General features: G+C 38.8%; 1 protein-coding gene across 3 annotated transcripts in view; it reads left to right on the top strand.

Moving 5' to 3' along the window:
* The window catches only part of vgll4b (vestigial-like family member 4b), a 239,506-nt gene that overhangs the window by 212,790 nt on the left and 2,987 nt on the right, over positions 1–23,729 (top strand). For all 3 annotated transcript variants that reach the window (XM_039770880.1, XM_039770881.1, XM_039770879.1), the window contains 2 exons: positions 13,147–13,363; positions 15,822–15,945. In XM_039770880.1, coding sequence (XP_039626814.1) covers positions 13,147–13,363; positions 15,822–15,945 — 341 coding nt within the window. The remainder of the gene's footprint in view (positions 1–13,146; positions 13,364–15,821; positions 15,946–23,729) is intronic.

The raw sequence follows: 23,729 nt of genomic DNA, 5'->3' as shown, positions 1-23,729 counted from the left end.
GTATTCACTAGGCAAACAACTTCTGTGCAAACAGCACCTCTGCTCACAGCCCCTTCGTCAGGCGCAGAGAATGTCGGAGAGGGTGAGATAGAGGCAGAGACAAGCAAACAATCAAGCACCGCACGGCAAATATATCTTATAGCATTGAGGAGTTTTAGTTAATATGTAATACATGCTCTGATTGGGTAGCTTCTAAGCCATCCGCCAATAGCGCCCCTTGCATGAAGTCAACTGGGCAAATAAACTGAGGAAGCATGTACCATAAATTAAAAGACCCATTGTCTGCAGAAATCCGCGTACCAGCGAAAAATCTGTGATATATATTTAGATATGCTTACATTTAAAATCCGCGATAGTGAAGCCGCGAAAGTCGAAGCGCGATATAGCGAGGGATTACTGTGTGTGTGTGTGTGTGTGTGTGTGTGTGTGTGTGTATATATATATATATATATATATATATATTCATCTCAGAGTGGCAGATGGATATTGTAGTGATGATAATTTGGCAGCCTGCTTTATTTCATTTGGTGGGGGGATCATTATATACTTTTGTGGTTGTAGTGATAGAGTGTGATTTTTATTTTTTTGTCAGTGGTGGTTCTTGATTTAATTTGCCTAGCTACTGTGCATTTGGAATTAGCATCATTTTAAACATTTTTGGTGATATTTGTAGCCATATGGCACATTATTCTTTAGCCCTATAAAATCATTTAGCATGATTTTTTTTCCAAATTTTAACTTTTTGTCTGAAAATTGGCCTGTGTTGTACTTTCAGGGAAATGTCAAAATTGTCCTTATAGACCCTTTACCACACTTGAACCATTCAAGCATTTAGTGATATATTACTAGGCTTTGGCCGTGTGTGTGTGTATATAGTCCCAGATTCATGTTTCCTGCAAAGCTTAACTTGGAAATTTTTCCCAAATCCAGATCTAAGTTTACTGGATACTGTTTATGAACAAAGCTATACATTCACCTATTTAAGCACTCAGAACATCCTGAAGGCCTCAGAAAGATCTGATGTAAGTTAATGTAAGTGATCCAATCACTAAAGGCATGAGCAGTAATCTATGCAAGTATACATCCAGCAGTAAGTTTTCTTTACAGTTAAGGTCGTAATTATTAGCCCCCTGTACAAACTTGAACCAAACTGTTAATTTTTCTAAGAAAAATTACTAGTATTAAAGGGTTTATGAGAATTGCTTTCAAAAGAACATAGACACAGTTTGCAAGAAGTTTGAAAATATTTTACAGATGCACTTAATTGAAACAAGGAAAAGACAAAAATAACATGGCCAAAATTAATAGCCCTCTAACAATTAATGATCAATAGCACAACTCTTCTGATGCAAAACTGATAGTAACCTCTTACAGCAGTTTATGACAAGGTCTGCACAAGTATCCTGTGGGATCTTATACCATTCCTCCATGGCAAATTTCTCCAGCTCATGCAGATTACATGGTTTTCGAGAGTTGAACTTAGCCTTGAGCTCTTGCCAAAGATTTTCAATAGGTTTGATATCTGGGCTTTGAGATGACCACTTCAAGACCTTGATTTTGGTGTTCCTCGAAATGTTTTGGACCAACTGTGATGTGTGATTTGGGTCCTTATCTTTCTGAAAGAACTAGCGATGACCAAAAGCCAAACTGGCAGCAAATGTCTTCAAATTATCCTTTAATCTTATTTCTTCATTATGCCATGCACCCGACCTATGTTTCCTGTGTATGAAGCAGCAAAGCAGCCCAGTAGCATTTCTTTCCACCACCATGTTTAACTGTGGGAACTGTGTATTTAGGGTTGAAGGCCTCTCCTTTCCAAAAACAAAAAATGTATCCATGTGCCCAAACAACTCCCATTTGGTCTCTTTAGACCAAAGGACAGAGTTCCAAAATTCATCCCCAAGTTTCAAATGGTTGTGGGCAAGCTTCAGTCAAGCTTTGATATGCAGCTTGGCCAATGACCTCCAAGCTTACCAAGATGAAGAGCCCTCACAACAGTTTTTTCTTTACTTTAAGTCCAGAAGAGGCTAGTTCAGTGACAATGGCCTTTGCACTGGTTCTTGTTGGCATTATTGATTGTTTTCCTCTCCAAAGTCTTTTAAATCTTGGCTTGCAACCACACCTAGGTTTGTTCCTGGGTCACTTTCTATTTTTCATAGATTCAACGTACAGTTCTTCTGGATACAGTAAAATGCTTGGAAATGGCCGTATTGCCATCCCCTTTAAGATGAGCATCCACTACCTATTCTCTGACATTCATATTTTGTTTTTTGGCATGATGAAATAACGTTTTATAAAAAATGTAAGTGTGATGTCTCTTAATCTTTTCTTAAAGTACCACTAGCCTAGCTCATTTAAGTTAATTTATTAGAATGTGTTGCTAAATTGATTGAGCCATTCCATTCTTATTGGGTCCAGGTGTGGTTTGACACCACAACATTTAAGTTTACTACAATGCTTCCTGACAAATTCAAATGGGGCTAATAATGTTGACCACCCCAATTTTCAGCAATATAGAAATTGTTTTTGAAATAAAAAATGTACCAGTTGGAGGTTTTTACATTGTTGACTGTTTAACTTTATAAAGTTTGAAATGTTAAAATTTGACATAAATGTACGAAAGTGTCCCATTTCTCATAGGGGCTAATAATTATGACTTTAACTGTAGGTACACTCTGAAATAAAGGGAGCTACTCTTTCTCAGAGCAAAGGAAAAAAACAAAAGCCCAGGTTAGTCAGGTGTGATCATTGTTTTGATCAAGGAAACTAATGAATTGTGCTGATATGTGTAAATTGAAAAAATCATACTATATTTAATGAATCTCTGGGAGAAGGTACATTATGACTTCCACTTTGGAACCACAGGTTCAGTCGATAAGCCTATACAGTAATCCCTCCTCGATTGCAGGGGTTGCGATAGGTGAAAATCCACAAAGTAGAAACCATATGTTTGTATGGTTATTTTTATATATTTTAAGCCCTTATAAACTCTCCCACACTGTTTATAAATATTCCCCACACAGTTATACAGCATAAACCCTTTGTATTCTCTTAGATATTAGGTAATATTCATTGAAATTATGTATGTAAACACACTGTTTATATACAGTAAAACCTAAATATTATTTTAGAGATATCGAGCTTCTCCGATATCACATATGTTAAAGACATTATGATAGACAGGCCACCAGCAATAAATATGTACAATTCAAGAAAAATTGTATACAGTAAATGTGTGTACAGTGACACTAAACATATGTACATGTACTAAGTACTGTAAGTAGAAAATTAATTATGGTTAGTCACCAACAATGACACAACGACTTGTCTGATATCAATGAGTTTCATTTTACTGCACAACAAAGGAGAGCGTTACAGCCCTTCTAAAGGAGCCTCTTCAGGCGACTGTGTAGCACCGCCGTTGTTCTTCTTCAGGCAGTCGTCAATCGAAATCCCTAAAGCAGATTCCATCCGGACTACTGCCTTATTATGCCCACTTACAACTCGTTTTGCGCCCTGGTTAAAAGGACACTGCGGCCGTAGATCTTATATTCTTTTCTTCCTTTTTAAATAAAAAGAATCGTTGACTCATTGATGCCGTAATGGCGTTCTACAGCGGTGTAGCTTTTCCCTTCCTTCAACATATCCCAAACTTTTACCTTTTCAGCAATCGCTAGCATCTTCCGTTAGCGCTTGGGCACTGCCCCTGAAGCAGTAGCAGGAGCAAATCGTTTTGAAGCCATAATGAAGGTCTTGACTACGCACAAAGATAAACACAAAAGAGCACAAAAGTTAACTCTTTACACAGCGAAACACGTTGATGCTGAATGAGCGAGACAGAACTTCCTGGTTAAAGCTGCGGAATCTAATTCGGCACTCCGTCGCTGAGCCAGTCAGCACACAGGAACTTAACTGCATGCTCTGATTGGTTAGCTTCTCAGCCCTCCGCCAATAGCGTCCCTCGTATGAAATCAACTGGGCAAACCAACTGAGGAAGCATGTACCGGAAGTAAAAAACCATTGTCCGCAGAACCCGCGAAGCAGCGAAAAATCGTGTTATACATTTAGATATGCTTACTGTACATATAAAATCTGCGATAGAGTGAAGCCGCAAAAGTCGAAGCACGATACAGCAAGGGATTACTGTAATACCATATAGTGCTTATATAAGTTTTTAAGTAAGATAGATTTGGTCAGAATGGACTTATTCTTTGCAGTGTGTTTTGAAATTCTCCTTGAAAAATATGAAGTTCTCATTGAACTTCCTAAAAATAGATTTTCTAGGAGTGGAAATGTATCAAGTGATGCTTGTAATATACTATTCTTTTTGTGACGTGGTGATTTTGGCAGTTGTATGGCACATGTGTCTCATTCTTTATGCAAGTGTATGCATAATCTTTATCAGGTGCATTCACAGTTTTGTATATGAATTTAGTACAGGATGGTCCAGATCTAATTATGCAATTTTCATTACGCTATAACTTAAATTTTACATAGAGAATTCACAAAAAAGTATTTTTGTTGGCGATAGATGGCAGCACCTGTCCTGTATTCCAAAATGGTGGGACGATGGTTGTCAGTCAAACAGCAATTCTTTTGTCTTATATTGTTGTCCTGCATTGCATTACAAGTTGCATAATTAGATCTGGACCACTCTATACTTTACTGTATTAGATACACCTAACAGTATTTTTTTCTGTCCTCACACAATTTTTCCATGAATGGGTCCAAGAAAATGCCAGAAATGCACAATTGAAGCTAGACCATATCAATTGTAATGATAACTATTACAGATCGGCACCTGGTGGAGTTCTAATACAAATAGCACATTCTCATCTCTTTGCACATATGCTTGACTGAGTTGAGACCTGGTGATTGAAGATACCACTGTATGGAGACTTCAAGCATTTCCCTAGTTTGAAACCCTATTCGCAGACGGGTACATTACTGGCAGCAATGTTTTGCAATTATGTGGTATTCAAGCTATGGTTTTAGCCCTGCATTTTTTGCTCCTTGGGGAATGAACACTTTATCATGGTCCCACTGTTAGCATGAGCATCTTCAAGTGATCAGGCCAGGTCATATTTTTCCAGTATTTGCACACCTTTTTTTTTTTTTGTTTTTTTTTTTGGGAAGAGTGGAACTTGGGGTAGGCCATTATAGGTTCCATAAAACGAAGTGCAAGGTAATACAGAAGACAGATTTACTGAACTGTAATGAATATTCAGCTACAATAAATCTCTCATCTAATGTCTCACTCATCTTATCAGACTTCAAGACTTCAACATCAGAGTCAATTTTTGGAACAAGCAGTGACAGAATAAGAGACATATATCCCGAATAACAGGATTAGGCCAGGGAAAAAGAGGATACAAATCCATATTTCATTGTCTACAGATGTTTTCATGTTTTATGTGTTCTGTGTGCATTCTGAGAGCAGGGTTTAGTTTCCTCACAGGTACTCTTGCAGATATAACCCTCCCAATGTTGACAGATTCAATTAAGTTTCACAGGCTAAATACAACTTCTGGGCTTTATGATGTGTAGCATTTATTAGTACTGCATTAACATCTTCATCTTTTAGTGTTCAGGTTACATTTTTGGTCAGAAGTATTCCTGTAAATTTTTGGCATCCTCTCAATCAACATGCACACATTTATTGAATATAATTTAATTTATACTTGATTTTTTTTTTTTTGTGTGTGTGTGTGTGTGTTCTGGAAGCGTTTACAGCATTTGCCAGTAACCTTGTTTGCTGGGAACATGATGGCTGTCTTGCTAGTATTTTTACTGTTCAAATAAATAAATGATTTAAAACTGATAATTTAAGGGCTTTTTTTTATTTTCACTGTAACATTTTACAGAAGATATCAAATGTCCAAACTGTGTATTTGTTGTTCCTTAGCAACATCCCTTTTATGTCATCTTGTGGCTGTGTGTGAGTATGGTTTGCATCCTCCTGAAATGTCATTTATCTGCTGAACTGGCTATGGGACTTTTACTGTGAAAACACTCTCACCATCTGGGTGCTCACCCGCCTCTTTCCTAGATAGACAGTCTGCCAAGTTTTAGAGGCCCAGAGCTTTCTTGTGGGAGGACACTGGGCTGTCTTCATGTTTTTGGCAATGATTAAAGTCAGGTTTGTAGCAGAAACTCTCAGATGTATTCCTTTTCTTATTTGATGAACAGATAATGGCTCGTTTTTCATCTATATTTGATTTAAACAAGCAAGTGCAAATTGTTAAGAGCACAGCCCTTCCCAAAGTGGGCTGGAGAGACAAGGCAGGGACAACGGCTTATTGTTCGTGTGTGCGTTTGAGTTGTTGAATGGAAATCATGCAAAGGTGTATGTTTGAAGTTAGTGGATGATTTGGTAGCTTCTCCCTACAAGGCTTACCTCTTGTGCCCACAGGGAAATACATTAACTGTTGTGTTGTGAGTGTTTTGTAGTCTGTTCTGTTTAAAAAAAAAAAAAGACTTTTTTTGATGTCCCATGATTTTTTTTGTCAAGAGAAGCCAATCTTACTGCAAATACAAATGAATAGGGGTCAACCTATGATAAAGTAAAAGGGTACCCAGACTAAGCCCACTTCATTGATGAAGTAAAACGAATTGTTGGTTGCATCAAAGCAGGCAGACATTGTCATCTTATTAATGTATAGTCCACATGCACTTTTTGTAAACAGTAAACAACTAGATCCTTCTGCAGTTATTTAAAATGTATGCCTCAAGTGTCTAGGCTGTCTCGCAGAAGAATGCCAGTCCTGCCTGGCTTGTAACCTGCAGTTTTTCAGACCGCATAGTTTTAATTTATTGGGTCTAAGTGGGTTGACCCATTTAGAGTCAGCTCACTTTATCGTATCTGTGAGCCATAGGTAGGTGATATGATAGGTTGTTGTTTCATAGTCCTTTATGATAGTGTATTTCAGGTCAGGTTGGGGAGCCTGCACTGGTACAGTGCGTTGCCACGCCAACTACACAACAAAACAACTCGGGATCCTGGTTTGGAACCCCCCAGGCAGACGCACGGTCCAGTCCCACCCACCGGAAATGACCCTTTATCTGCCGCAGCCAGGTGTTATATGGGCAACCCCTTGGCCTGGTCCAGCCACTCGGGTTCCCAACAATGAGGGTCTTATGTGCTGGATCACCCTCGGGGAAACGCACCACATGGCTGTAGTGCTGTAACTGACTCTCCCTCACAATGCAGGTAATGTGCCTCATTCGGGACTCCATGAACAACCGCTCATTTGGCACAAAGTCAAACCAACAGTACCCAAGGATTTTCTGGAGAGTCACAGGACCAAAGGAGTCCAGTCTTCGTCTCAGGTCACTGGATAGCATCCATGTCACGCAACCATATAGCAAGACAGGAAGCACCAGGACTCTAAAGACTTGGACCTTCATCCTTTTGCATAGATATCAGGAATGCCACACACCCCATTCCAGCGACCTCATAACCCCCCCATGCTCTCGCAATCCGTCTACTGACTTCATAGGAAGAGTCACCAGAGACATGAATCTCAAGGTAAGTAAACCTCTCTCAGCAAACAGACACACTGCTGATGGCTGTGCACAAGAGGTCATTAAAGGCCTGGATCTTAGTTTTTATTCAGGACACTCGCAAGCCCCGACACTCTGACTCGTCTTTCAGTCTCTCGAGTACTCCGATCAGATACTCCATTGACTGCACAAAGATCAGAGCATCATCAGCAAAGTCAAGATCTATGAATCTTTCTTTACCAACAGATGCACCTCAGCCGCTGGACCCAACGACCTTGCCCAACATCCACTGTGTATTTGCAATATCATAATTGAAATTTCATTAATTGAAAACTCCGGCAACAGCGAAAATATTTTTAATACTTTTAAAATTCAGAGAAAATGAGCAATTCATTCATTTTTCTAATGAGTGAATCACTCCAGGCATATGTTGAAAACAATGCCAAAATCACAGAGGTGCTTTCTGTTCAAATTTTAAAATGTTACAAAAATGATAAGAAAAGAAAAATACGGATGAGAAGCATTGTACAGTTCAAATGAACCTCAAAAAAACTAACTTGGAATCTCAGAGGATGCTATCATTGAGGAAGAAATGAACATATTCTATATACAGTCCCGATCAAAAGTTTAAGACCACTTGAAAAATGACAAAAAATCATATTTTGCATGGTTGGATCTTAACAAGGTTCCAAGTAGAGCTTCAACATGCAACAAGAAGAAATGGGAGTGAGACAAAACATTTTTTGAGCATGCAATTTAATGAAAACAACGATTAAACTGATACAGGCTCTTTTACAGCTGATCAAAAGTTTAGGACCACACCTCCAAAAAAACCCGTAAACCCCCAACCAAAAAACAGAAATCAAACTTCCGAACATGAACTCAGTACTGAGTAGCTCCACCGTTATTGTTGATCACTTCAAAAATTCGTTACGGCATGCTTGATGCAAGGTTTCCATGAGGTGAGTGGGAACATTTCTCCAAGTGGTGAAGATGGCCGCACGAAGGGCATCTACTGTCTGGAACTGTTGTCCATTTTTGTAAACTTCCCTTGCCATCCATCCCCAAAAGGTTCTCAATTGGATTTAGATCAGGGGAACAAGCAGGATGGGCCCAAAGAGTGATGTTATTCTCCTGGAAGAAGTCCCTTGTCCTGCGGGCATTGTGTACTGTAGCGTTGTTCTGTTGAAAAACCCAGATGAGGGCCCAGAGTCATGAGGAATGCTCTCTGCAACATCTGGACATAGCCAGCAGCCGTTTGACACCCCTGCACTTCCTGAAGCTCCATTGTTCCACTGAAGGAAAAAGCACCCCAGACCATTATGGCGCCCCTCCACTGTGGCGCATAGAAAACATCTCAGGTGGGATCTGCTTGTCATGCCAGTAATGTTGGAAACCATCAGGACCATCAAGGTAAAATTCTTCCTCCTTTGACTGTCCCATGTTTGGTGCTCTCTTGCAAAGTCCAAATGAGCAGTTCTGTGGCGTTCAAGGAGATGAGGTCTTTGAAGACGTTTTTTGTTTTTGAAGCCCTTCCGTCTCAGATGCCGTCTGATGGTTATGGGGCTGCAGTCAGCACCAGTAACGGCCTTAATTTGGGTCAAGGATCGTCCAGTGTCTTGACGGACAGCCAATTGGATCCTCCGGCTCAGTGCTGGTGAAATTTTTTTGGGTCTTCCACTTGACTTTTTTGTTCCATAACCCTCAGGATCATTTAAGAAATTCCAAATGACTGTCTTACTGGGTCCCACCTCAGCAGCGATGGCGCACTGTGAGAGACCCTGCTTATGCAGTTCAACAACCCAACCACGTATAAAAAGGGAGAGTTTTTTTGCCTTTGCCATCAGAACGTGTGACTACCTGACAGAAAATGACAATGAATCCACATCTTTGCACAGATTTGGCCTTTTAAAGGCATGTGGTCCTAAAATTTTGATCAGCTGTAAATAAGCCTGTTTCAATTTAATCGTTATTTTCAATTAATTGCATGCTCAAAAAATGTTTTGTCTCACTCCCATTTCTTCTTGTTGCATGTTGAAGCTCTACTTGGAACCTTGTTAAGATCCAACCATGCAAAATATGATTTTTTGCCATTTTTCAAGTGGTCTTAAACTTTTGACTGTATTATATATGTATGTATATATTTTTAAAAAAGGCACATAAATATACAATAATCTTGGCACCAAACATTGATGACTCTTACTAATCTCTGCATATGACAATAATGACGCTTTAAACCTCCAAGGCAGGGTAAAAGTTATTAATAAAACATTTATACAAATACTGTTTCAGAATGGTGGCAACAAGAGAGAACAAGGCTCATTTTTGGCCAAACTTTAAGATGGCCTGCTGAACACAAAGCACCTAAAAAGGGAATAATATCAGGTTTTTTTTTGTTTTTTTTTTTAATTAAGCACACACTATTTTTTTTTTTTTTAAAAGCAAGGGCAGTCGGTGTAAACAACCTGCACGAGTTCCATTTCAGCACAAAACAAAATAAGACTGAATAATCAATTTGGGTTAAGAGGCCTGGAAAAGACCAGCCAGTTTATGAAGAACTTTCCCAGCAACCTTGTCACCTAATGTGATGCTCTGGAATCTAAAGCAAAAGTGGTCAGTGTATTATAACAGCTAAGCAGTGTGGGTGTGATGCAGGACACCACTGTAAAAGATCACTCACACACTAGCTGTACTCTCAGGTTAGGCCAGAACACCACTTCGTATTTTTAGATAGACATTTTTAATTGTTCTTTTGCTGAGTAGAATGTGAAACAGCAAATAAAAATATACAATTTAATGATAGCTCTGACATTCATTAAGTACTTCTTTCATATGTGGTGTCTCTTCCCCAACTGTGTGCAGTATTTACTCTCCTACCAGCAGTTAAGCAGTGCCAACTGGCTATTTGTTTGAGTTATGCAAATTTACTAAATACATGTAAACTTTTTTGTTTCAAATCACATAGTATGTTTTATTCGTAATTCAATAGCATTAATTAAACAATATAATTAATTAAAAAGGGTTATTTTTTAGGCAGGGGCATGGAAATAAAGTATAGGCAACTACGTCTTGAAGAGAGTTTTTATTTAAAGTCTCTTGTAATTAGACAGTAACTCACCAGTCTCATTAGTCCTGTTTAGGTTATAACTTGCTATGGAAATCTAACCCTCCATCCATCCATCCATCCATCCATTTTCCAACCCATTAAATCCGAACACAGGGTCACGGGGGTCTGCTGGAGCCAATCCCAGCCAACACAGGGCACAAGGCAGGAACCAATCCCAGGCAGGGTGCCAACCCACCGCAAGGAAATCTAACCATCAAAGCAAAAATACAACTTTTGTAGTGAAAATGCAAACAATAAAAATTTTAAATAAGTGAAAACTGTCTGGTATGTGTACATGTACTATATTGCTAAAACTTTGATAAAGAAAATAACCCCCTTTAGTAAGTGATGTTTCAAGGCGAGGTAGTGAGCAATATGCACACGGTACATGCATGTACTGTGGGGAATGAAGCAGACTTTTTGGTTTCCCTGTAGCTGGCCCCATGCTTGTATCTCAAGTTAGCCAGGCTTCCAGCTTGGAGTGTGTGCTCTTGCAAGCTGTGCTGTACTCTGAGGTCTTTTGCTTTGTGTTGCCTTCAGAGGCTCCTGTTCCCTGCTCAGGAATGGTAATGGCAGTCTTATTGTTCTTTCCACTTTCAAAATTTTAGTTATCAAAATAGAAAGTATGTAACCTTAAATTTGGCAGAATATACTGTATATTCTGTATTAAAACACACATTGTATTTTCAATTTTTTTTTATCTCAAGTAGTCTGTTTCCTGCCATATACATACCCTTATAGGTCTTATAATTATTCATCCATTCAATGTGAAATTCCCCTGCTATTCAGTATATTCTGCAGTGCCCTGTATTTTTTTTTCAAATGTTTTACTTTTACATGCCATTTCTTTGTCATGCCATTTCCTTGGTTACAAAAGCAGGTGCCTTGCCATGTTCTTTGATAAGTGAAACATGCAGCTAGAAGACTAACTTGCTGTTGGTAGGCTAGGGAGCAGAGAAGGGCCACATGGGTTTAGTCTGTTCAGTATATTAAATCTACTTATCTTAAGGTTTATGGGGAACAGAAGCCTATTCCAGTAACATTGGGCACAAGAGAGAAAAACTGACTATGCATTGCAGAGCACATTTAACTCTTAACAGGCCTAATGCATAGTGGCCAGTTAATGGAAACGTTTTAATTAAAAGCATCTTCTATTTTGTACAAATGCATTTTTATTTCCGGCTGATTTTTATTTTGGTTTCATTTGTTTAGGGTTAACTTGGAACTCTGTCATATACTTTTATAAAGCAAACAACAAGAAGTTTTGCAGGATGGTTGGATCTTTAGTATAAATGTGTGCTGATTTAAGTTATATGACATCAGCCATCCATGTCTGCAAAGTGGAGCTCTTTTATTTTGACTGTCTTTACATGGAAGAGGTGGCTGATGCCTAATCTCCTTCCATTGACAAGGATGTTTAAGAATATTTGGTGCATGATTGTCTAGCAGACCCCCATGACACTGTTAGGATATAGCCGTTTGGATAATGACTGACTGACTGAAATTGCATCTTATAAATTTAGTTTGGTTTGTTTGCTTGTTTTTGTTCAATATTTATGGTTGACATACAGTGAATTAATAAAGTATTAAGACATGTTCGTATTCTGTACATTGTATTGAGGATAGAGAGGTTGGGAGCCTGCGCTGATTACAGTGCGTTGCCAGACCTATCACACGGTGAACCACCCGGATTGATATCGGAGTACAGTGGTTCAATGGATGAAGAGTGTGAGGTTTTTTTTTTAACACAATGGATGGAAGTGCCAATCCTCCCACCAAGTCCCCAAGTTTGGGGACCTGCTTGTAGGGCTGGTTGCAGGTTAACATCATACCAGGGACGGAGCAATAACTGGTTAAGGGCCTTGCTCATGTGCCCAACAGAGTACAGTCATTTCTTTGATTGCCGGTACAGATCCCTAGCCTCAGGACCACCACCATTGTATTGTGCACATTTAATTTTAAATGGATTCATTTGCCATTTTTACCCATCAATCTACCCTCAATAACCCCTAATTACCGAGTGAAAACATATGTTCAGAAAGGTTTGCATCTTTCTTTAAAAATCAAAATCTGAAATCTTTTCATCTTGTTTTATTTACTCTTTGCTGGTCTGGTGCCTGAAGCAGGGATGTATCATTCCTTGAGCACAAAGTTTCAAGGATAGGCTGTGGAATCCAGCAACTTGATATTTTGAAAATGGCGTGGTAGTCTGTCTTAAACTAAATGTTTTCTGGTCAAACCTCTATCTGTTTTGGGTTAAGGTTTGTATTGTGCTGTCTGAGTAAGTAGAAGGCATAAAACTTGGCAAAGGTGACACATCGTGTCTGGCTAGATTTCCATAGGTTCAGGTATTGCAAGGCCCTGTGCTTCAGTGATGATAAACCCCTCCTTAGAAAAAGAAACCTGTTATTAACTGAGAATGTTGAACTTTTTATTAACTTCCCTGGGGTTCTCTGCTTCTCAATGCATAAATCATGTTTGTGCATACTAGCAAATCTAAAGACGAGGTATAATGATGAGTTTCATTTTATTCACAGGGGGAAGTCTGCCAACGGAGATTACCGCAAGGATCACAGAGATCAAAGCCGCAGCCCTGTCGAACGCAGCATGCCCTCCATGGGCATCCATAGCACTCACCTATATACATCAATCCCAAGTCTGGCAATGGATCAGCCATTAGCACTGACCAAAAATGTGGAGGTCAGTAGGAGTGCTGGTCTTACAGCATCTGTAAGCCCCATCGAGCGGCAGCAGGTAAGAAGATGGGGTAATAAAATGTCTGAGTACCTTGGGGTGCTCTGAATATACAGGGTTGATATTTCATCACCATGATACAGTAATTTAGGAGTAAGACCAATAATTTGTTGGAGGCCATAGATATGTGATCAGATGTATTTGAGGAGTAGGGAGATGAATGTGGAGAAATGACCACAGAAGAAGTTTGTAGTCTTTACTTTGTAGAAATAAATTTGCAGAAATTAATTTTATCCAGAAAATATTTGAGCATTATTGTTGATTCATCTAAGTGACCTCTTCTTGCTTGTTGTGAGGATTAATATTTTGAATCGAGAACAGAATGTGCAGTCATGAGAAATGTTGTGCAATGGCATCTCTGATTAACAGCAGGTGGAGCACTTTTGTGGAAAATACTTAGTAAGTAAAAAAAAGTCTTCAGTCATCATTGCAAATGAAATTCAAAGACGTCCTTTATTTACATTGGTGGAGGTTCACTATATGATCAGCAGATTACTCTTAAGAGAACAGCTCCTGTTATCCCTTAGGTTCATTTACATATAGTAGCTGACAAACATCTCAACCCCACCACTGAGCGCTCAGATAAAAGGTTAATTTTAATTCAATACACCTCTGCGTTTAAATAACATCAAAAAGTCTCAAAATAGTTCATTATTAAAAGTCTTGTCTAAAGCATTTGGTTTACAGAATAAGACTTCTTGTATGTAAACTGTTATCACAGAATAAAGCACAAAGTTAAACATTATGTACAGTAGTATATATAGATTATGTTCTCTTTTTCTAATATAAATTGTGCTGATACAGATGAAGTCATGATGTCCCAGCATAACAGGCAGGTGGTTTCAAGCTCTTTTTTTTTTTTCCTCCTCCCATACAGCACTGTCCCACATGCTCCAGTAGAAGATGCTGTTGTGCCAAAATTAAATAAGGACTAAACTCATCTAAGTCAGTTAATATAGTGTTAAAATATTTATAGCATACTCAATATGGCCATCATAGTCAAATATTTCCAGTGTTTCCTGATATTCTCAATACAGTTATTTGTCAAAAAAATATTCATTTTTGAATTATTTGAACTTTTCTTTGTGCCTCATGGCACTAGCCCATTTTGCAGGCTGCTTGGGTAGTGTTTTTGACATACTATGCTCATGTATGAGCCTGTGCAGCAGGGACTTTACAGTTCTTAAGGCTGTAACCCATTTAAGCCATCAATTGACTTGCTTATTTTTTTCTTCTCTGATGCTATTTAAAGGCTGCCTGGGTAATTTTCTTTGCAGCATCTACTGCCTGCACATTCACACTGCCTGCTCTATCTCACACTGCTGACTAGGGTGGTGTTTACATCATAGGTAATATCTAACATGGATATTTTTGTTAATCATGACTGTCAGACTAAATATTTTTCTCAGTTAATGTTGAACAGTGGTTTTTATCCGAGTCCTTCTCCAGTTAGTTTTTTTTTTCTTATATAGAAGAATCTATATAATGCATTGCCTGATGACATCCATCCAGTAAGCTTAGCTTGCAGTTTAGTTGTTCTAGCAAGAGTGAAAGTAGCTGCTAATCAGCTGGTACTTTGTTAGGCTGCAAATGTACTTAACGCTACACGATGCATATGCTGGAGGACACTGCAGCTACGCACTGCTGCTGTCAATACTTACACACATAGTTTAAGTAAATCTGAGAAATTTCACCAGGTGGCATCATGAAGGTGAGAAAACAATGTTGCACTCTTATGAGTTGAGGGACAAATATGTTAAAAGTAAAAATGATTTGCATTTTGATGCTGTTGTGAAGGTGCAAAAGAAAAAGACTGAAAGAGCAATACAGATGGTACTGTATGTGAGAACTTTGAATGTATTACGTTATTATGATGGGGAATATGCAACACTTGTATTGCCTATGTGAGAAATTGATGAAGAAAAGCACAAAGCATGTAAGCATTTAAGTTTGATGATTTGCTTCACCACATTGAAGCATGTAGATTGATCTTGTTGGAGCCGCAGTGCAGCTTGCAGTCGCATGTTGAGAGTAAACAACGATTCTGATGTCACATACCAAAACATAAACAACACACGCCACCCATATTTTTGCTGGTACTGCAACAATCTCATGAGTCTTGCTGATTTCTGACAACATGCTCAGTGGATGCATCAGTAACACTGGAAACACGTAGCAGCCATGATGCATGCGCTTAAGTGTTCTGAGCGTGAAGTATAATCTGGTTCTTGGACTATCCATTAGAACTCAGTGTGCACTTCCCGTGTTTTTTTTACCCTTATCCACATGAGTCACAAAGCTTCTAATTGGTAAGGACTGAGGAATTATGTTGGTTTACATCTCTGCTGAAGGCACCTACCTACTGCCTAGACTAATGATGAAAAACATATGTATATCTACTGAGTTTCTGGCTGATGCTCCTGCATTATCTAACATTTTTTGTTTCCTCTCTAAATAGAATCGTCCATCGGTTATCACATGTGCTTCTGCAAGCAATCGAAACTGTGGCTTGTCTCACTGCCCTGTTGCTCACAATGGTTGTGTGCCACCTGCATCTTCCAGCTACCGAAGAGGCTCTGTCAGTAAGTACATGTGCGCCAGCTTGAGGTGAGGAGTTTGCCATATGCTAGCAAAAGCATACATACATATATCTTGTATGATTTGATTTCAGTCTCAGTGTCTGTGTGCTCATGTTATTTTGACATCAGGGTGCAACTCTTGTCAGATAACACTAACAATCCAGGACAGGCCATTTAAAAAAAAAAAAAAAAGTCTGCAAAATAAACCCATTTAAAGTTGAGAATTATTCACTAAATCTATACTAGATCATAAAATGTATTCTTCTGAGATAAAAACACACTGCTAACACCACCGTAAAGCCTTTGTAAGCAGCAAGGTCATCTGGTAATGTTGAGTGTGAGAGGTGTCAGGACATCATCGGTACACGCTGATAATAAAATACAATTACATGTGTTAGTGGATAACATTAAATACATGATTTCTAACAGCACTTTACAGTATCATGTAGTTAAACTAGATCAAATAGGTTTTTAATGTCATAACGGTCTTCACAGATCGCAGATTCCAATTTAAGTGATTTAAAAATGGCATTGATAAATGTTCTGTTGTTAGTTTTGGAGGGTCTATGACTAACTAAATTTCAAATATTTTAAGCATAACATTTTTGAAAGAGGTTGAAACCTGTTTGTCTTAAGGTAATTGTTGTCTGCTTCAGAACATGCGGACAGATTTTTTTTTTTTTTTTCTCAGATAAATTACAGAGTCATAAATATTGAATCATAATGTGCAGATAATTCAGCTGTGAGGTTGTTTGGTATATCATAAAACTGTACATATTTGTTCACTCTACATAAAGAGCAACAAACACTTAATGTGATTCCTTTCCTCTTATCTAATATTTTTGTTGGATGAGTAAAAGCAGCAAATATATATATTTTGCAAATTTGCCAATAATTTTCAGTAGATTTTGAAATTTCAAAAATTTGAACAGAGACATGTATTCATGATTCCTCAGCGAAAGCTTGAACTTTTCTTTGAAATTTTCTTGAAAAATGAATTGTCCCAAATTTTAACAGAATCGGTTCACTGAGAACCGATGTGTTTCATGTACGCAGATAACATAGTCATTATGGTTCAAAATAACGCATACATGCTCGTGGTAAAAAATTTTGTGAAAGCACAAGTAAAGGATCTTAGTTTGTAGCTCCAGAGCATACAAAAACTGTAAAAACTAGACTGTGTGACAGTACCATATCATCATGTGCAGTACTGATTACAAATGCAGTTATCACAGGGATGTGTGGATTTTTATCAGACTTATTCAACATTGATTTTATGGCAGTTCTGCTCTCATCAGTTTAAACTTACTTGACTGTTGGTGCTTTACATTGTAGAAAGCATCCATTTTCTGATTAGGAGGAAAAGCGTATGTATATTGTGAAAAGTAGAACAGTTTTAATTTGAGATAGGTTGCAAGCAGTGAAGAAAGGGTCTTCTGTATGATAACAGATTTATTTGAAATAACGGTGTCCATATATCGGTGCGGTATCCGCAGTGATGCGGGCTCTGCATTGGTGTGTCGTGATGAAAAAAGAGCTGAGCCATAAGGCAAAGCTCTCAATTTACCAGTCGATCTACGTTACTACAGTATAGTCATGAGCTATGGGTAGTGACCGAAAGAACAAGATCGCGAATACAAGCGGCTGAAATGAGTTTCCTCCGCAGGGTGTCTGGGCTTTCCCTTAAAGATAGGGTGAGGAGCTCAGTCATCCGGGAGGGGTTCAGAGTAGAGCCGCTGCTACTCCGCATCGAGAGGAGTCAGATGAGGTGGCTCGGGCATCTGATCAGGATGCCTCCTGGACGCCTCCCTGGTGAGGTGTTCCGGGCACGTCCAACCGGGAGGAGGCCCCGGGTAAGACCCAGGACACGCTGGAGGGACTATGTGTCCCGGCTGGCCTGGGAACGCCTTGGGATTCTCCCGGAAGAGCTGGAAGAAGTGGCTGGGGAGAGGGAAGTCTGGGCTTCTCTGCTTAAGCTGCTACCCCCGCGACCCGACCTCGGATAAGCAGAAGAGGATGGATGGATAACGGTGTCCAGTATATGGAAACAAACTGCATCAGTTGTTTTGTTAGGTTTATCAAGAAAATAAACGTAAAGGGGAAGGTGCAGAGAAATCTTTAAGAAGTTAGTCTTTTGGGTGCACATAGTTGGCTAGAGAGGGGTTATTCTATAGTATCCGTATACATGACTCAAAATTAAAGTGTAAAACAGAATTAGAAGCCAAATGAATGAATGAATGAAACTTGCAGATCATGCAAGCAATGATAAAATGAAATTATAACAAAAGTTAACTTTTATATATATATATATATATATATATATATATATATATATATATATATATATATATATATATATATATATATATATATATATATATATATATATATCCATGTTGGTGGATGAGATCCTCCCAGAAATGCAGAAGTTTCTGGACATTGGTGGGCTGTCATGGCTGACACACCTTTTTAATGCTGTGTGGTTATCAGGAGCTGTGCCCCTGAAGTGGTAGACTGGGTGGGGGTTTGTGTCCCCATTTATTTAAAAAGGGGAACTAGGGGATGTGCTCCAGCTATTGGGGGGATCACGCTTCTCGACCTCCATGAAAAAGCTTATACCATAGTACTGGAAAAGAGACTCCACACAGTCACGGAACTTCAGATCCAGGAAGAGCAATGGATTCCATCCAGGCCGTGGAACAGTGGACCAGCTCTTTACCCTCATGAGGATCTTGGAGGAAGCATGGGAGTACATCTAGTTGGTCTACATTGTGAACTTAAAAAAGGCATATAGCTGTATTGCTCAAAGGATTCTGTGGAGGGTGCTGGTAAAGTGCAGGGTTCTGGAGCCCTTAATGACAGCTATTAGGGTCCTGTTAAATCACAGTGAGATCTGTGTTTTCGCATACTCAGGAAAATCGGCACTGTTCTCAGTGGGTGTGGGATTCCACCACGGCTATGCTTTGTGACCTATCCTGTTTGTGATCTTCATGGACAGGATATCAAGGTGCAGTTCGGGAGGGGAGGGTGTCTAGTTTGGTGACCTTTGAATTGCATCATTGCATTTTGCAGATGATGTCCTGTTGGCTTCATCAGGCTGTGAACTCCAGCACGCATTGGGGCAGCTTTACATGAGCTTGTTCATGAGTGATGGGAAAAGGGATATTGAGATTGACAGACGGATAGGGGCGGCAAGTGCAGTTAGCGGTTACTATACCGATCCGTTGTGGTGAAGAAGGAGCTGAGCAAGAAGGTGAACCTATCAATTTGCCAGATAATCTACGCCATTACCCTCACCTATGGTCATGAGCTTTGGGTAATGACTGAAAAGAACAAGATTGTGGGTGAAAGCAACCGAAATGAGCTTTCTCAGCAGGGAGGATGGACTCTCCCTTAGAGAGTGGGTGAGAAGTGCATTGAGGCAGATATGGGTGCCTTTTGGACACCTTCCTGTAAAGGTGTAATAGGTATGACCAGCTGGGAGGAGACCCAGAGGACGATAGAAGGATTACTTGGGAGTATTAGATCTCCCAGATGGACACAGTACGACTTGACAACTGTGGCTTAGGGAAAGTAAAGTTTGGACCTCAATCCTTGTTTTTAGTGTGCTTCAAATAGCAAGTTGGTTGTTTTATCAAAGTAAGGGATCTCATGTTCTGAAACAGACATAAAATGCACTAAATATACCTTTATGCAAATTGGATGTTTTTGCCTTTTTTGGATTATTTTCAGATTTGCAGCTACTGCCCAGTTTAAATGTGTATTTTTGTTTTTGTGTTATTGGGATAAGTGAGAGGTCATGTGATGTCATTTTTTTGCATATGTGGACAAAATTACTTGGATACAAAAAACTAGAGGTATGTGGATGGTTCCAAAAGCATCCTTTTTGTCTGTGTATGAGCTTGAATTCACACATGTAGAAAAGGGGTGGATTGGTCTTAAATTGTGCATTGCAAGATTTTTACTTCTGTGACTTTATTGTCAATTGGTAATTCGTTAAATTTTGGCTCTCTCTTGGTCTCCATTTGTAATTGCTTTTTTTTTTCTTGATAACTGCTTTAACTTTTCTGAGTTGTATGAAACCACTTAAAATTCTATCCCAGTCTGTTTTGCACATGTTCTTTGATTTTTGTTCATATATAGAGTACAGAGAATCATTATAGTTTTATTGATAAAAATAGCTAGATGAATGTTCATAAATACATCTGAAAATGCTAGTTGGCTCCTAAGCACTGATATGCATGAAACTATACTTAAAATACAGTAATCCATCGCTATATCGCGCTTCGACTTTCACAGATTCACTCTATCACGAATTTTATATGTAAGCATATCTAAATATATAACGCAGAATTTTCGCTGGTTCCTCAGTTGGTTTGTCCAGTTGATTTCATACAAGGGACGCTATTGGCAGATGGCTGAGAAGCTATCCAATCAGAGCACGCGGTTAAGTTCCTGTGTGCTGATTGGCTAAGCGACAGAGCACCGAATTCGATTCCACTGCGTTAACCAGGAAATCTCGTCTCGCTCATTCAGCATCAGCGTGTTTCACGGTGTAAAGAGTTAACTTTTGTGTTTATCTTTGTGCATAGTCAAACCCTTCATTATGGCTCCAAAACGATCTGCTCCTGCTACTGCTTCAGGGGCCGCGCCCAAGCGCCAACGGAAGATGGTAATGATTGCCGAAAAGGTACATGTTTTGGATGTGTTGAAGGAAGGGATCAGCTACACCACTGTAGGACGCCATTACGGCATCTGTGAGTCCACAGTTCCTTTTATTTAAAAAGGAGGAAACGAATATAAGATCTACGGCCGCAGTGTACTTTAACCAGGGCGCAAAACGAGTTGTAAGTGGACGTAATAAGGCGGTAGTCTGGATGGAATCAACTTTAGGGTTTTGGATTGAAGACTGCCGGAAGAACAACAGCGGTGGTGCTACACAATTGCCTGAAGAGGCTCCTTTAGAAGAGCTGTAATGCGCTCCTTGTTGTGCAGTAAATTAAACTCATTGTTATCGGACAAGTTGTCGTGCCAATGTTGGTGAGTAACCATAATTAATTTTCTACGTACAGTACTTGGTACATGTGCGTACGTCTAGTGTCACTGTACACACATTTTACTGTATATAATTATTCTTGCATTGTACATATTTATTGCTGGTGGCCTGTCTATCATAATGGCTGTAACATATGGGATATCTGAGATACTCGATATCTTTAAAATAATATTTAGGTTTTACTGCATATAAACCGTGTGTTTACATACATAATTTCAACGAATCTTACCTAATATCTAAATGAATACAATGGGTTTATGCTGTATAACTGTGTGGGAAATGTTTATAAGAGTGTGGGAGAGTTTATAAGGGCTTAAAATATATAAAAATAACCATATAAACATATGGTTTTTACTTTGCGGATTTTCACGTTTTGCATAGGGTTCTGGAATGCAACCCCCGCGATTGAGGAGGGATCACTGTATAGACATTGTAGATGGATGTTTCACAGATTTTAAGATAGCAGTAAAAATTCAGCAACACGGCATTTTATCAATGAAAAAAACAAAATTTAAAGAGAGATTTAGCTCTGTATTTTGTTTCCTCACTTCATCGTTAGGCCATGTAGTCATGACTTGGGTCGAAGTAGGGCACATAAACGCATTTGGACCTTTGTTGAATGTACTGCTAGGGCTTCATTAATGGCTTACGATGAGCCAATTCCTTTATCTTTAAAAAGGAGCCACTTGAATAATTGATTTTCTTCACACAGTTTTAGGGTTTAGTGCATTTTATGTTAATAATATTATAATAGTATAATATTTTCAGAGTTTCATTTTTCTCGTGTGTTTTCTTGGTTTTAGTTTGAATTTATTTACTTTTCTGTAAAACTGATTTGGACATTTAGGAGTGACTTTAAATATCAGTGATTTTTGGGTCCAGTTGGTTGATGCATTCATTATGTTTATATTGATAAATTAGAAATGTTAAAGTGGACAAATGTTTATTTTATAAGTGAGGTGTTTAGTGATCTTCTTTTATTATGTTCCTGCTGATGTAAGCAGATATGAGATTTATTAGTGCCTGCTTAAGTGGAAAATGTAAGTTTGTGTTCTTGGTTTATTGACCTGTTTAATTTGCTTTGGTTTGCCTTGCTGTGTGGCTAAGTGTTTAAAGTAATGTTAATTACAGTGCTAGCATGGGACAAAAGTCTCCTCATCACTGTAGAGAAAAAGTTGAAAAAGAATTGAGTCAGACTCTAAAGTATTCTTTTTTCCAACTTTTTCAGGGCAAAGGAATTATTTACATTTTTATAATTTGTTTCATAAATTCTTTTAAAGTTTATAAATGCAGAGAGCATCCAAATGGGGTTTGCATGTTGTGATGGACTCTTATTTCCATTCCTTCAAGTCAAAAGTAATAAGGCCTCATTTGAGGTGTTTAATGAACATGTGTAAATATACTTAGTCCTAGTTCAGGGTACTAAATCATTTGATTCACATCATGATGTGGCTGTTTCTTGTCTCAAATTTCTTCTGCCTGTTGACAAGTCAAGCAGACTTTGCTGTGTGCCTGTGTTGTGGTCTGAATGTATCTTGTTAAAGGACTTTCACTGTGAGCTCAGCTGTAGTCAGTTCGCATTTAACTTCTATATTACTGATCAAGAAGTCACATCACATTAGCATATTAGTAAAGCTAGTTAAATTAGTAATCCTTGCCACTGCCTCAATTTGTGACATTATACAAGTGGCGTAGTGTTGAGTGTCTTCTCTTAAATTATGTGGCTGTAGGTATGATGTTGGTTAGTCTTTATTTTTTAAGATGCAACTTGCCTTACTGTCCCCATAACACCACTTGACAACACAAAATGAATTCTTCTTGGTGAAGTCCTACTAAATGGAAGTTCACTTTAAATGACACATCTCCAGATGACCTTGGTAACAAAAATAAATAAATAAACAAAAAAAATTGCTTTCTTCATGTGGGGCCAGGCCTTAATGCAACACACCACACTGCCTTGAAATGAGTCTATGTACTGGTGCATCTCAATAAATTAGAATATCATCAAAAAGTTAATTTATTTCAGTAGTTCAATTCAACAAGTGAAACTCATATATTGTATAGATTCATTACACACAGAGTGATATATTTCAAGCATTTATTTCTTTTCATTTTGCTGATTATGGCTTATAGCTAATGAAAACCCAAAATTCAGTATCTCAGAAAATTAGAATATTCTGAAAAAGTTCAATATTGTAGACTTCTGGTGTCACAGTCCACTCAGCTAATTAACCCAAAACACTTGTAAAGGTGTCCTGAGCCTTGAAATGGTCTCACGGTCTGTTTCAGTAGGCCACACATACTGTATGTGGGGAAGACTGCTGACTTGACAGTTGTCCAGCAGACAGTCATTGACACCCTCCACAAGGAGGGTAAGCCACAAAATGTCATTGCTAAAGAAGCTGGCTGTTCACAGAATGTTGTATCCAAGCCTATTAATGGAAAGCTGAGTAGAAGGAAAAAATGTGTCAGATAAAGGTGCACAAGCAACAGGGATAACCGCAGCCTTGAGAGGATTGTGAAGCACAGCCCATTGAAGAATTTGGGGGAGATTCACAAAGAGTGGACTGTGGCCTGAGTCAGTGCTTCAAGGCGAGCTGAAGGCCGCTATCAAAGCATGGGCTTCCATGATACCTCAGCAGTGTCACGGTCTGATCGCCTCCATGCCACACCACATTAATGCAGGAATTCATGCAAAAGGAGCCCCAGCCAAGTATTGAGAGTGTACATG

The sequence above is a fragment of the Polypterus senegalus genome, chromosome 12, assembly GCF_016835505.1.
Source record: "Polypterus senegalus isolate Bchr_013 chromosome 12, ASM1683550v1, whole genome shotgun sequence".
Lineage (NCBI taxonomy): Eukaryota > Metazoa > Chordata > Cladistia > Polypteriformes > Polypteridae > Polypterus > Polypterus senegalus.
Note: the sequence above shows the minus strand (reverse complement) of the source record. Positions and strands in the feature narration are given on the sequence as shown.